Source organism: Haliotis rubra, unplaced genomic scaffold, assembly GCF_003918875.1.
Source record: "Haliotis rubra isolate DU_JTF1 unplaced genomic scaffold, ASM391887v1 Scf427, whole genome shotgun sequence".
In the NCBI taxonomy this organism is placed as follows: Eukaryota; Metazoa; Mollusca; class Gastropoda; order Lepetellida; family Haliotidae; genus Haliotis; species Haliotis rubra.
In genome coordinates this window covers 587057-603090 of record NW_025767110.1, presented here as the reverse complement: position 1 = coordinate 603090, position 16034 = coordinate 587057, and the positions used below count along the sequence as shown (strand labels likewise).

At 39.0% G+C, this 16034-nt stretch overlaps 1 protein-coding gene across 2 annotated transcripts in view; it reads right to left on the bottom strand.

Moving 5' to 3' along the window:
* Window positions 1-8743: 8743 nt before the first annotated feature.
* The window catches only part of LOC124288849 (TBC1 domain family member 15-like), a 32991-nt gene continuing 25700 nt past the window's right edge, over window positions 8744-16034 (bottom strand). Inside the window, exons 10-16 of one of the 2 annotated variants that reach the window (XM_046725409.1) lie at window positions 15906-16022; window positions 15482-15582; window positions 14277-14376; window positions 13963-14060; window positions 13581-13661; window positions 10888-10891; window positions 8744-8875 (exon numbers count right to left, since the gene is read on the bottom strand). In XM_046725409.1, the coding sequence (XP_046581365.1) occupies window positions 8847-8875; window positions 10888-10891; window positions 13581-13661; window positions 13963-14060; window positions 14277-14376; window positions 15482-15582; window positions 15906-16022 (530 nt within the window). In that variant the 3' untranslated portion in view covers window positions 8744-8846. Of the gene's footprint in view, window positions 8876-10887; window positions 10892-11399; window positions 13377-13544; window positions 13662-13962; window positions 14061-14276; window positions 14377-15481; window positions 15583-15905; window positions 16023-16034 lie in introns of those variants that run through there. The other variant, XM_046725408.1, reaches the window with a different exon arrangement.

The window sequence follows — 16034 nt, the reverse complement described above, 5'->3', positions numbered from 1 at the left end:
TGCTACGGTAGATGCGAAGTCATGGATTCTTTTTGTGAAGTTCTTTCTTTGTCAGACGAAATGATTTTAGAAGCTGACGAAGCATCGTGTCGCTTGCGTTATTTCTTTCGAATAGATACACGCGAAGTACATCTCAGGTGTCTCCACTTCATCGCGAACAAATACTGCAATGTCGGAACTGCTCACCGGCTCTGGGTTGGCTGAAACAGAGGCCAACAACGATGGCCGATAAGAATATCTTTGGCGTTGTTCGTTGACGCTTTGGTTCTTCAACCCCTTTTGGTCTTCGAAGATCTTGAATTGTGTAACCGACAGGCTAATTCTTCCATATCATCTGGCAACATTCATTGGTACTGGTTCAATGGTGGAACACCATTCTGTTTAGAAAAACTCTACTATACCTTGAAGATCCCAGTTAAGCCCACTATCGCATTCTCTTCACCGAAGCTTGTTATCTTGAAAGCCGTTCTGGGCTGTTTGCCCAAATTGCTGACGATTTAAAGATGGATTGTTCCCTGCCAATGATGAGTCGATGAATTCTTATCTTTTCGTCAAGCGGAATAGTTTTTAAGCCCGAAATTAACGAAAGAACGTTTGACTGTTTCCTGTCTTTCGAAAATCTTCTGCGTAGTGTCTTTAACGGCGATTTCTTCGGGAAGACTTCCTCCGTGGACCACTGTTAAGACTATGATTCTCTGCGTGGAAGCTTCTGGCGTTCAGCAATATCATCATTCTTCTGCGTTGGCTTTGGCGTAAATCCTCTTCAATGAATATTTCAGCGAATCTCGTCGACCGCAGCGATACGCGCCTCTATCTAAAATGTTTGAAAGTTTCATAACGTTGGCGTTTACCGTCCCGGCACAACATGTTTGTTACGGTAACATCTTCTGAATTTATTCCCGCGCTGAATAATGACTAATGTCTTCGTATGAAAGGCTTTTACGGCAGTGAACTACTCGCAACAAACGGCGTCATCTGCACCGAATGGATCTTCCGTGCCGATGTTATTACCGGCAAAGTGGTCTGAATCTGTCTACTGGCACTGTCTGGCGATCTGGTATTTGGTGCGTCTCCCCTTTCGTGTTTAGTTTTCCCCGAACAACTCTGAATAGATCCTGAAATCAGACCGATATTTCTGACGTGCAAGATTTCTGTCGTGCTGACTCCCCAACAGTTATCACCAGATGGAGAAAGGTTTTCATATTGGACTTTAATCACATCAGTCGACGAAGTAATCCGCGATGTCGTTACCGCTTCTCGACAAAGAACCAGGCTACTGACAACAGACACTGTTGCGCTCGTATAACCATTCGGGTAACGAAACTGGCGATTCACTCTTATTGTCCGGATGAGTCCTAACGATCGTAAACGGTTGCCGAGATGCTTTGATTTCGTATCTGGAGTCCGCGGACACCTATCTGAACCGAGAAAATCGCGGCCTCCAGTCGATAGGCTACGAGCCCGAAACCGTATTGGTTAAATTTGAAATATTCGGCTGTTGTTCCATGGTGAAGATTTTGCTGCAATCGATAATAGACCGTCAGAACCGAAGGATTCCCCGCTGCGCTTAGCTTTCGCTGCCGATTTAGTGCGGTGTCGTGTGCGGTGTATTGGCATGTCGCGATTTTATTTGCGTAATCTCTTGCCGAAGATTCCGTGCTGCGCACCATATATTGAAGCTTACAATGCTGTTCACTTTCTCGATGTTCTAACTCCTTTATGAACGCAATCTTTGTTTCTTTACAGATTGGAAGTCAGAAAGCAGACATTTCCGCAGTGCTTGGCTTCCGTTCTACAGGTCGTGGATAAAGGCGGACAACGTGATATCGATAGTCGTTGAAAATATCCAGCATAACCTGGAGAAAGAACTGTCTCGTATTCTGTCTTTTCTTGGCGTGGACGGGAATGTCAGCCGGGCTGTTAGAAACCCCGAAGGGTGCTTCCACAGGCGACATACAGAGTCGTCACTCCAAATGTATACAACATCCCAGAGGCGGCGCATCAACAGAATGATTGACGACACACGAACTATTTTATCGGAAAGGTTCTTCTAAGAAGACTGTGGATACAATATGACAAAGTGGAAATTATGAAAGTTTTACAAAATATTTGGATATTTTATTGTGTACCAGATGATCAACGCGTTCTGTTCAAGATTGAACTTAGATTGATATGTAACAACAGGGAGACAGTAAAGAGCTTCTAATAAAGACACCCTGGTTACATGAAACAGAACACTGTGTTATTCCGAATTAATTGATGAAACAATAATTTGGAGAGAGGTTTTCAGGCTATTCCCCCAGAGTTACCTTATTAATGTAACTGGTGGCATATTGTTGATGCGGCCATCTGCTCTAATACCCAGAGTTCAATGAAGACATAGTGTTATGTCAAGTCATTATACAGCACCTGAGCTAAAATTACCCTCTGTTATACTTTGTATTCTGACTGATCAGTGAGACTGAGTGCCAAAGGAAATCAAACTGGCCAATAAAATTCAAGGGAAAGTAATTTTATATACTCTTCAAGAAAATAACTGATTCAAACATGACATCATTGCTCAGTTACAGTAAAAGCATCACTAACAAATTTCCAAAACATGATTATCCAGAAAGCGTTTGGTAAAACCACAGAGGGCTATTAAAGCCATTTGGTCAGAGTAAAATGTCAGTATCTGTGTGACCACCATGAGCATCGATAACAGCTTGCAGCGGTGACCGATAGAAGAAAGGAGATGCCGAATGCTGTCTTGAGGAATGTTTTGATACACTTGCTGAAGTGCTGTGGGCAGTTCTTGTAGTGTCTGAGATGGCGGATTACGCTGGCGCAAGCGTCGATCAATAGTATCCCACAGATGTTCAGTGGTGGACAAATCCGGTGATCAAGAAGGCCAAAGTAACAACTGAGCATTGTTTTGCTGGAGGAAGAGCTCAGGCTGTCAAACAGGTCGAGCATTGTCATGCTCCAAAGATCACGTTGGTGTAGGGAATGACGTTTAACTGGTCTTCTGCCTAAAAGTCTGGCTTTCCATAGCCAATTGTGCACTGTCTGGTCGGAGAGTCCAGGGATTTGGATTGTTATGGATGATGCGACTGTGGTGTTTGAACGATAATGTCTCGATCCTGGGCGGCGGTAGTAACTTCAGGTCAACCTGACCTGGGTCTGTCATTAACACTCCCAGTAGTAAGGTGCGTTTTAGCGATTCACTACAGACGTGTGTAAAGTTACGTTTTTGTAAAACGTTTCTTTTTTCAAACGTTTTGTCGTGGGCAACCATTCCCCCACACGCTGTGATTCAGCATGTATTGGTTTGTGTCAAATATTTTCCTAAAATTCAAATTTGTCCTATGTCAAGTTTTTTTTTTTTGAAGAGTATAATAATAATAATAATAACTAGGATTGCCTCCTGGGCAATACTGACGGTCTTCAGACTTCCCCTATACACCCCTCACTTGTACTGTTTCTTTGGACGCCAGCTGGAGCGTCCATTTTAAACGTTTTTGACACGAGAGCGGATCGGTGAAATGCAGCCGGGGTCGCGGGGTCATGTACTTTTAAGTAGTTCTGGAGAAGATATATAGTTCTCTCTTGAACAGGCCGTAGATCCGCTGTCCTTGGGTCTACGGTCCATACGATTAGTGTTCTGGAATCGCCGTGATCCTAGCTATCTGACGCATACACGTATGTGCAAATACTGCACATGTGAAACAACCATAGATTTATGTGTGTATATAGTGCATTTGTTAAACACCCATTCAAAAACAATTTGAAATAAAACTCATATCTCACTCTGTACTTACAATGTTTATAAATGCAAACTTGTTCTCGACGTTGTATGGCTAGGATAATGCCGATGTAACGCTATTTCTTTGGGCATTGGATGACTTCCAGCTCAGATTTGACAGCTCCTTGTCATTGTCAATTACATCTGTCGTTGAAATTGACATCGTCTCCCATATCTGCACGTGGACCACGCTTTGCAGTGGTAGTCGCTTTATAGGAGATATATGTTCTCCCGCGTGAGCGCTCATCTGATAGTGAACAACCTGAGGGAAGTTTTATCTGTATCATAAATTGCAACTGTGTGATGTGACTAACAAATTGCCTGCTTTTAAATTTAGTGCTATGACTTTTTCTGTTTTTAAATGACAACGTAATGAATAGATGTTTTTTAAATAAAACTCATTTTGACTCTGTACTTACCATGTCTACTAATGCAGACTTGTTCTAATCACTATATGGCTGGTTGGAATAATGCCGATGTCACGTAAAGCCCAACTCAACTCAACCATTAAAATATTACTGTGGTGCGGTTAAAGGCCGGGGTTCCAACCTGAGATTAATTTGGCATTGATTCAATGCTGCTGACACAAACGGAAAATTCACAAACTGCAGAAAAACAAACAGGAAGACACAGTCAAACAAAGCAAAATAATACAGCAATATCTACAGACATATACTAAAAGAGATTACTGGTAAATATTGTAGATTTTGTTGTGGTCAAAAAAGACAAGCGTATTCCTGTCACAGTCAGGCACACTGCTGAGAGACCACATCATGGCAATTCCAGAACACTAATTGTTTTGACTGTAGACCTAAGAACAACTGAGTTACGGCCTGTGAAAGAGGGAACTATTTCTGTGGGCACTTGAAAACCAGGAAGCGGCGATTGTGGCTAGATTTTACTGTCGCTTCCTTGTGAGATGAGATAACTAACTGAAGGAAGCGACAGTAAAATCTAGGATCAATCGCCGCTTCCTTCAGTTAGTTTTCTCACAACTGACAAAATGCGAAAATCCTCATGTCCCTCCCTGTTTGTGGCGTAACTATTGACTTTTACATCATAATAATGTGAAGCAAAAATGTTCCACATTTCATTATCTACAGTTTGGTGTTTTCGCAGAGCTGTGACCCCTATAAAAATGCGTTTTGCCAAAAATTGACCAACTTCCAGGGGCAATAAGGATGTAGGACAAGGGGGGGTGGTGGGGGGAATCTATATGCAGAGTTGTGACCTTTTTCTTAACCCTATGAAAATGCGTCTTAAAAATTTCACTGACTTCCAAGGGCGATAACTCTTAAACAATTCAAGATATCCATATGCCTTGAAGGGTTTAAGTAGTCCGGAGTGTGGGTTTTAAAATGATATATAGAACGCGATTGTACTATATGCCGTTCTGGAGAAGAAGATTTTTAAAGACAGGCACCGTCAAAACGAGGAAATCGGCAAAAATTTCAGTTTTTTCAAAATTGCGGAACATTTATTCTGCCGCGAAACTTCCGCTATGGGTTGAATCGATGGGGAATGATGTACATCTACCAGGTACCAATTCACTGCTGAGTGAACAGAGGCAATTTATGAACACACTCATTTGCCTTGAGTGAGACCACATGTGTCATATGTGCTTCCTTGTGGGGCAGGACTTAAGTCCCAGATACTCTGTGGAGTCCATCCAAGGACTCTTAGCGACCCAGACCAACATTGCTTCAACAGATTTTGTGTCCTGAGCTCTATGCATAGGATGACACACCATTGGGAGAAGTTAGTTTATAGATCCAGGGGTTAGTGGAGGTTTAATCAACAGCGAGCCCTGGAGATATTGAGGATGATACAAAGGAAGCAAACAGTGCAAACACAAATTATCAATTTTTTAAAGTTTTATTTACATGGACTGTACACTTGCAGATCAACTGCATCTCACTGTCACTAGCATAAAAGATTAATAAATCAACAGCTATAAAAATAGAAGGCTATGCATGATTTGGTATTCTAGGTATTCCAAAAATCTATTGACAATTCAATATATCAATCCAAATTTGGCAGTTTTGGTCTTACGTTGATTTTCTATTTACTGTTAAACTATTGAAATTAAAAGTAACATAATTTAATCTTTAACCATACTTTAATGGATAACATGAACATTTTATAAATCAGTCTCTATCAGATCTTTACTTTGAATATTTCCATTTGTTCATCTGATTATAAAGGGAATGTGTTCTGCTTCAAAACTATCTGCTTTCTGGAGCAATACACATAATCAACACTACTACATCAGTGTCCTGAAAGCATTTTGAGGTTACTAGTTTGAACCTTGGCCTCAGCATCATTTCAGTAAATGTAGTGCAATTGTATGGACTAATATTTCTGAAATTACTTGACCCAGTTACACTAGAATCAGGCTTCGGACAAGTAGCTAAAGTTGCTGAATGCTACTTCAACAGTAGACAGTTAATTCATACAGAATATCTTGTTAACCTGGCATTGAAATACTTAGACATCCCACTAACATAAAGCTTTCATCCTTTCCTTCCACACTGGACATCCTGGGGCAAAGTTAGTCAGTGTCAGGTCAAAGTTATTCAAAACATTCCTTTCGAATCAAACAGAGACACACACTTAATGTAAACTGCTGTTGTTTGTTTCTATAAATACTCAACATAAGCCTACCATTGGTCAAAATGGAAATGACAGTTGCACTTCACATGGTCACAAGTATTCCATGACTGACATACTCACCTACCCTCAAACCAGGCTGCAGCATCCCCACTTGAAGTTATCGACACTGTCAAATATTCCATTCAGTTTGCAATGTGTACATATTGTAACCAGCTTTCATTACCACTCCCTACCTCACCACATACCCAAATATCCCATCCTTGTTTCAATGAATAGTGGAACACTTTAAGTTATGAAAAGAGATTCAATATTAATGTATCAAAAGTATTATTATGCAAAGTATATCTCTTCATGAAAACTAAATGTCATCAAGTTTGTGGATTAGTAAATACTGTCCAGCAAAACCTAATTACCATCATGCAAATCTTTCTACTAGGTAATGATAGACATTAACTAAGCAAATATTGGCATAGTAAAATCAGTCATTGGTCGAAACTAATGCCTATGTTTCAGAACCTGCTATTTCATCCAAGACTGAACACAAACTAAGACAAATAAGGATAAATAATTGTCTTCGTGAGAATACGTTTGGTAAAGAGAGGAATAGAAAATGGTCAGAGACATGTTATAATCTGTAATAATGTGTTGTAATTACTGTTGTATAAATGGAAACGGGTGAGAACACATACTACATTAAATTTAGGGGAACGGTATAACAGGTCACACTGGCTTAGCATTTGCTGGAATGAATGAATGAATATGGTTTTACGCCACTTTTAGCAATATTCCAGCAACATCACGGCGGGGGACACAAGAAATGGGCATCACACATTGTACCCATGTGGAGAATTTGCTGGAGACAAGGGACATTTATAAGAATGAAAGGAAGCAATTTGATTGGACAAGATTCAATATTGAGTAATACAAGATTTCGTTGGATTTTCAAAGAATCATGTGCAGAGAATATCTCAACAGATTTCAAACAAATCTTGTTCAACATTCTTTACGCGTACATTAGTCTCCTTGCAGAGACAGATATTACCTATAACCAGTGTTGAATGAATGTGAAAACACAAACAATGACACATTATCCATTAATTTCCTACAAGCATTTCATTTTGGCTCAGGTGACCTGGAACAATAAATTTGAACCTATGGCAACACAATTTGGTCAAATAAAGATTAGCCTACTGCACTAAAGGTCTGATATGAAGTTCAGAAAAAATATGATTAGCTGAAACCTGCAGTAACAAAACTATTACTTGAAACAATATATTTTCTACCTGATCCCAAACGAATCCTCCTCCTGTTAACATCATGATGGGAGCTTTCTAGGTAGTAATGTGTTATGTTGATGCTCATATACTGAACAACACATTATTTATTTCGAAAACATACTTGAAATGCATATATTTAAGACATACATTTCCAAATATATATTTGTGTTTTTGTCAATATGAAAAAGATGTTGATGTAATTGGACCAACACACTATTAAAAGCATGTTGGACACTGTGGCTTAGTGTCTCACCACCCAAGGAATGTGTTTCCAGCTGTAACCACGGGGCACTAGAGCATGCTTGTCCACATTCCAATGCTTCACAGTTGAGGGTAACGTCGAGGCTATGTGCCAAATTTGGGGTCACAGAAAATGTAAGAAGGTGACAAGTAATTGTAAATACAACCTACAATCCTGTATTCCACAGATATGGAGACACATCACCAGAGTAATGGACATTACACTACAGCATTTGCCATCTTTGCCATGGTTTCACAATGCTACCAACTGTTACTTGACCACTTCCACAATGATGTAGCCTCATATCATATTTCCTTACTAAGTGATAGTGCAAACATTTCAACACGTGGTCCACTTTAGCAACTTCTGCTGTAAATAAATGATAAGGTAGCTTAAAAGAAATCTGCTTTAAGTTAAAAACATCAGTGATGTCTGTATGTCTTTTAATCATAACATGTACAAATCAATCACAAGTACTTCCTGCCTCTCAGATAAGGGGCACAACATATCTGATTATTATGTTGTGCCCTTGCTAACATGATATGACAAAGCAAATGCTACTATCTGGGATATCTTACCCCAACAATATTTAGTATATCAAGTATCTAAAGAAATATTTGTTTCAGTATTATAATTTTAAGTCAACTCTGTCAAGCACCTTCTTTGAGTGGCATTGTTTAGAAGTTGGAGAGTAACATACAGACAAACTTTATAAACAACTTCTTTAGTATCATACCTGCTTGACAACGATACAAGAATTTGTATCGAAACATCACATAAACCAAATAAGGAAGTTGTTTATCCATAAAGTTTGTCTGAATATATTTCAAGCAATGATGGTCCAACTATATTCAAATTCATAGCTCCTGAGAAAATATGTGTATTGAGATATGGATTATGGTTTGCATGCCAGTTTCATTACACAGGTCGTCTACTCTGATACAATATCCCTCTGCATGAAGATATAATGACACCTCCTGATTGTCTCAAGAACCCACAAATCTTGATGCAGAGAGTAACCAGAGGAAAACATCGGATTTGAATGAGGTTTAACAGCATACTGAATACTGAGCTCGTCCCATCACATGGTTCAAGATTCTCCAGATCATACAGCTGTACTCTAATAACTGACGTACATTATCATCATGTTCCATGATACAAACACTGCCAAACAGGCTACACACAGGCACAAAATTATTGTTTCAAAATGGCATGGAGCACAATACTTCACTAACTGAAGGAACAAAACATTTCACTGTCATATCATATATGGTCAATGACCAATTTCATGGACCAGACAAAATATTGTTGTATTATAATCAGCATCTTTGATCAACATAGGGAATGTGACCACAGATGCTTTTGCTAAAGACAATTGGTGAGTAGAAATCTGTTACGTTCATTTGACAACCTAGAAATCCTTCCTTATAAACAAGCATGTTGTTGTCATGAAGGCAGTCTCATCAACAACAGGTTAAATAAGCATCAATAATGTATTGCACCTGAATCAACACTCTGTTAAAGGGCAAGTGCACACGAAAATTAACTTTTTTGTCTTGCACTTTTTCATCATAAAAAGTGTTTATCAAGTAGTTTTATATCCAAACCCGTACATATATCAGAAGTAACTAATTTATTTTTTGCGTTATATCAATTCATATTTTCAACATTTACCGAGAGTTATATGTCCACAATAAACACACCATGGCTTATGTCCCTTGGAAATGACGTCATTGGTGCCCAAACAATAAACGAATGATGTCGCTAGACCTTATTAGACCCATTTCACGTGGTGCAGTTATAGGTGTGGTTCTTGTGTCTCAATGTGCAGGCTACTGTTTTAATCCACCTGTTGCCTGACCGTCAGCTGGCTATGTGGTCAGTTCCACACTGTGATGACGTTGCAGTTTGAAAAAACGCATATATTGTACTAAAAGTGTTTCCACGTAACCAATTTGTGTAACATATTCAACCTGAGTCGGTCGCCTTTCCGACAGTATCTTTTTTCACAAAAACGAAAACGTATAGATCTATGCATATCCAGCTTGCCATCGGTGAATGTGTCGGCATTCTACGTTTGTTACTAAAATTCCCACATAAATCGTACGATATGTCCCTCCTCTTCCACCTTCACTTTGATATCCAAATACATCACGCAGATACATGCAATTTGCAGTTTTGAACTCTGTTTGAAATTCGTTTTTCTATGATATCATCCGCTCATTGTAGATCAAATATACTGAAAATTACATGCATCGTAAATCTCGCCAGTTTTGACACATTACTAAATCACCATTCACTACGTTTTGCGTAATTTATAGTATGTCTTAATTCAAATGTCAAATTGTACTGGGGAATTGAATTTAAAAGAAAAAGACGTATCATTGTGATCAACGGTAGTTTTGTTGTTGTATGATCGAATCACCAATGATCGTTCTGAAACATTGTCGATGAACCGAGAATCGCTGAGAATGTTTTGGAAAATACGCAAACACAATTAACGTCAAAGTGAATTTTCAGCCATATTAGAGAGTGTTTATAAAATCACGTCACATGTATGTCGGTTATGTTTCGTCCATAAAATCAATTGTATAATTCAACACCATCTGCCTTACATAAATCAGCTGAATTCCTCATACAGTTCAAAATAAACTGACAAATGGACTCTTGTCACCAATACGAAGTGTTTCAGTGAAATCTAATATAATCTATATCAAAGGACCACTGGTTTGAAATGTAAACAAAGCCAATCCCAGATTTTACACTGTGTATCCGTTCGCCTACTTGTTGCATACACTTGCTCATTAGTTTTAGAACATGCATGGGAAGGTATCTTAGCAAGCGATAGTTAAATAAAATAGGTGTATTCCAATGATTTTCTAGATTCATCACAACATATTATAGTTTCTGAAAGCATGACACCATGACTGACGCAAACTCACGCACAACGATGACGGTACTTCTCTTAATTTCTGACTATCTCCCTTGGTCACAATGAAAACACAATGAGACTGACAGAATTGTCACATTTATGCATATACGTTGCTTGAAAGAACGAAAATTTCCTTCGAAAGCTCCAGCATACTCGTGTCAGCGAAAACGCCATTTTGAAAAAGTCGCTTCCCGATAGTGATGTCATACGGAAGTCAACATTGTTATACATATTTGGTATTTTCATTGAGGTGAGGTTATGAATGAAAATACACACAATCAACCTGTCCTGCTGCTTACATTTTCTGTTCTTGTGCTTCTTTCGTATTTTCACAAACTTCTTTTCACGTGATTAATTTCGGTATTATTATCTTTTGATTTGGGACTAGACAGGAGACCAGTTTAAAATCAAGTGGCACCAATTACGTCATAATCAAAGGGCGGTAACTCTGGCCTGTTTAGCTCGGCAAACAAAGGCCTCATATTGGCATAGCATTTCAGCACTTATTTTTAGGGTTATACTTACATTGTAAGAAAAATGAGTGTATATTTTCAAACATAGGTATTAACTAATTAAAACAGTTCACTTTGATTCACATAAAAATAAATGTGATTTATTCGTGTACACTTCCCCTTTAACATGTCTGAAGCAAATCTACATTCCGAAGTGTTTACAAGCACACTCTCTAACTCTCACATCCAGCATTCACCAACCCATACATCATCATGTTTCTTTTGCATAAAATATTTTCGACCACAAGCTAAGAGATCAGACATTCACTATAAACAGGGATGACTTAATCTTACATTTTGATTAAATACTGTTTTAAAAGGGACATGGCCTGCAAACAGCTGACAGTTCTTGCTGACAACTGGTGTGCATGGTCAAAGCACATAACCAAAGGCTACAATAATAAAGACTAGTTGCATGTGACCACACTTCACCCTGAACTATTGTGACATGGAGCCAGGTTGTGTTGGCCACTGACACAGCACACAGCAGTTGTGGTGTGGAGAATCTAGGCCAGCAACAGATCTATATGCATTGTCAACAGGAAGAAAGTAGCTGTACTTACTGTACCAGTTCTTCAGATCACACTTTTTTCAAGCCTAATCCAAAATATACAAAGGTCAACAAATTTAATCATGTACAAGGATTGTGAAAATCATGGAATACAAATGTACATCTGGTTAAAGAAAAATAATAGAGCATATTTTGAAACATATGAAAACATTCAAAATCAACACCTACTGCACCTACATGTATTTCTTGACAAATATAACAATGTAAATGATCATCTCAACATAATGGAAAAAGTCTATTTACAACCACCAAATGATACACTACAAAGTGTAGATGACAAGCTGAAATTCCTTGAACCACTGATAACAACAAGATATTCTTACATCCAAGGTATAAAGAAGTATTTTTTTATATCCAACGTAACTAGATGTATTTCTATGTATCCAAGGTAACAAGATGTATTACTATGTATCCAAGGTAACAAGGTGTACTTTTGTTATGCAAGACAACACTATCCTTTGTATTGTCTGTATCCTAGGTAACATCAGGATATAATCAAGGCTTAGTTCAACAAAGCAATCTTAGCACCACTAAGATGATAATCAATACTTTAACACACACTTACGATCATTGCTAAAATAAGCGCTAATATTACTTTGTGGAACAGGGCCCTGAATCCAAGTTAACAGGATGACACTTCTTGTACTCAAGGTAACAATAAATAAGGCTCCAAAACACTCCATTACAGCAAATTACAAACACACATCTCTCTCTCTCTCTCTCTATGTCTGACACAACCCATACATGCAGGACTAGGAAGAGCATCAAGGCATATCATGGCTTCAGACTGGTCAAGGTTACACGATCACTATGTGTTGCTCATCTCGTCTTCCCACAGCATATGTTACATACAAACAGCATTTTAAGATGGCATATTTGTAATAGCTAAACACGTGTCCAATCAAACATGAAATACCTAGTTAAGACATGCATAAGAAATTAGATTTTCAACATAATTTCACAACAAGTGTTTCTGGTTTGAATATATTGTTTGAGAGAAGTATATTTATGACCCTTGATTGAAGTACTGAATGGGCATTGGGGACGTGACCAGCTAACCATATGTACATAAGCCTGCTTCCGGCATCGTGGCATCTATCACAGTGTCTAGTGGTAGTAGTTTGTCACCCCTGCATCAGCTGTCTCAGCCAGGATTTCAATGCTGCTATCATCAGGCGTTGTGACTGACGAACTGCAGTTACTCGTACCATTTGTAACATTGAGTCCACGCAACTCCAGACGAGGACTGCTCTCGTAATTGATAGGGGTGCTGGCTGGTGTGCTACGTGATGAGGAGGAGGTCGAGTGCCCAGGAGACGTTGCCAGACCCAGAATTTCTTTGACAGTCTGTGGCAGCTTCTTGTAGGCTTTCAGTTGCAGGAAGATACCTTCCGCCTTCCGTAACGTGTCATCCAGGGCAATTGACAAGCTGATGTCATTGATATGCTGAAATGTATCACAGGTCATTAATTTGCTACCTAACTGATATGTTAACCACCTGGAAGATGAAAACAAGAAGTCATTGTCTAAAGCAGGTCAGTGGACAAAACCTAACTCTGAGTCCATAGAAACAGTGCAAGATGACATGTTAATGAAAACATGGCACCAACTCACCTTGAGAATCTCGGTGAATCCAAAGCGGTTCTCCACCAGTGTTGTTTTCTCTGTGTCCAAGATGGCAAGACTCATGAGCAGGTGGAAGTTCTTGCATGGCCTATCTGTCCACACGACCTGCACAACCACAAACATTCTGACTGTTTCATTCATACACAGGAAGAGTTGTAACATGTGTTCATTTGCCTACAGAATATAGGTTAAGTAAGTCCTGAATGACTGGAGCTCCCTCGTATCTGAATCTGAATCATGTTGAGGTCAGTCATGGCCATGCATAGTGAACAATTACATGTGTATCTTCTACAAATGTCATGTCTTGAGTCAGTCATGTTCACAAGATATATCGGAGTCATCTCTGACAAAGATTCCATATTCCCACTACACATAAAAGGATCTGAGAAATCTGCATACTCCTTACCTCCCACAACCTCTGTATTTCATGGAAATGGAATTCTCTCTTGAAGACAATCAGTATCCAGCGGAAACAGAAGTAGAAGTTGCCAGAATCATGTCCCTCTGCAATGTAACATATGAATACAGTATGCTTTTATCACACAGCAACATGTAGCCATCTGCTAGTGGCATTATTGTCATTATTGTTACTTCTTACAGTTACATGATTTTTAATTTACAGTGCTTGACCAGAGTTTATATTTTGAGGCCTTTTGATTTCTTTATGAATGGTCAAACAAATGAATATCTTAGAGAGTAAGTATGCAATTGTTGTCTCACCCAGGTAGTTGCACAGCTCAGGGTCATACACCTGCATGAGTTTGTGGATCTGAGACAGCTGCACTTTCATTCCATTCTGGTCCATTTCAAAATTGTGTGCCTGGAACAGTCAGACGATCTTATCAACATGCTCTTTGTTCTCTTAAGTTTCCACATAACCTGTCATAACCATGTTCTGATACTGAAAGTTTCCACATAACCTGTCATAACCATGTTCTGATACTGAAAGTTTCCACATAACCTGTCATAACCATGTTCTGATACTGAAAGTTTCCACATAACCTGTCATAACCATGTTCTGATACTGAAAGTTTCCACATAACCTGTCATAACCATGTTCTGATACTGAAAGTTTCCACATAACCTGTCATAACCATGTTCTGTTACTGAAAGTTTCCACTTAACCTGTCATAACCATGTTCTGATACTGAAAGTTTCCACATAACCTGTCATAACCATGTTCTGATACTGAAAGTTTCCACATAACCTGTCATAACCATGTTCTGATACTGAAAGTTTCCACATAACCTGTCATAACCATGTTCTGTTACTGAAAGTTTCCACATAACCTGTCATAACCATGTTCTGATACTGAAAGTTTCCACATAACCTGTCATAACCATGTTCTGATACTGAAAGTTTCCACATAACCTGTCATAACCATGTTCTGATACTGAAAGTTTCCACATAACCTGTCATAACCATGTTCTGTTACTGAAAGTTTCCACATAACCTGTCATAACCATGTTCTGATACTGAAAGTTTCCACATAATCTGTCATAACCATGTTCTGATACTGAAAGTTTCCACATAACCTGTCATAACCATGTTCTGTTACTGAAAGTTTCCACATAACCTGTCATAACCATGTTCTGTTACTGAAAGTTTCCACATAACCTGTCATAACCATGTTCTGATACTGAAAGTTTCCACATAACCTGTCATAACTATGTTCTGATACTGAAAGTTTCCACATAATCCACCAGACCCATGTTCTGTTACTGAAAGTTTCCCCATAATCTGCCAGGCCCACATTTGGTTACTGAAAGTTTCCACATAATCTGCCAGGCCCACATTTGGCTGCTGAAAGTTTCCACAAATTGATCTTTACTTTATCCCATCTTAGAAAGAATTTACAAGAAGAGTTACTGATGGCCCCACACATCCAACAAAGATGAATTACACCTGTGTGAAGATTAGCTTACCACTCTCTCCATAAATCCTGCAAAACACCAGAAGGCATCCACTTCATTCTCCATGACAACCAGGATTGGGGAGAGAAGGTCACTCATGCCCTGGACATAGCCTGCAGACAAACAAACAGCCACGGTCAGTCCCCACACTTGTGTGTCAGACTTTCACTTCCGGTATGTATCAGGCATTGGTTCTACACGCACTTTGTGTTGTCAATACATAACGCTCAATGCAATAAGAGTAACATGACAGTTAAGATTCTACAAAAAACATACACAACTACTGATTCCAAGACAATACTGATATATATAAATTTACATCAGTGTGCAGTCACAAAATACATATTCAGTGCAAGTGTAAATCATGAGAACAGGAACCAAGGACACATGATAACAACCGATTACAGACTACATCTGGCTACAGTTTGGGACTCACCTAGATCAAAGTTGTACATGCAGTACGTCATGAGGATGTCATTGAGCACCTGCAAATTCTGATTGTTCTCGCCCACAAAGAACTTCTGTGTCCGGTCCGTTCTTGTGACATCCTTGTCTGGAACACAGA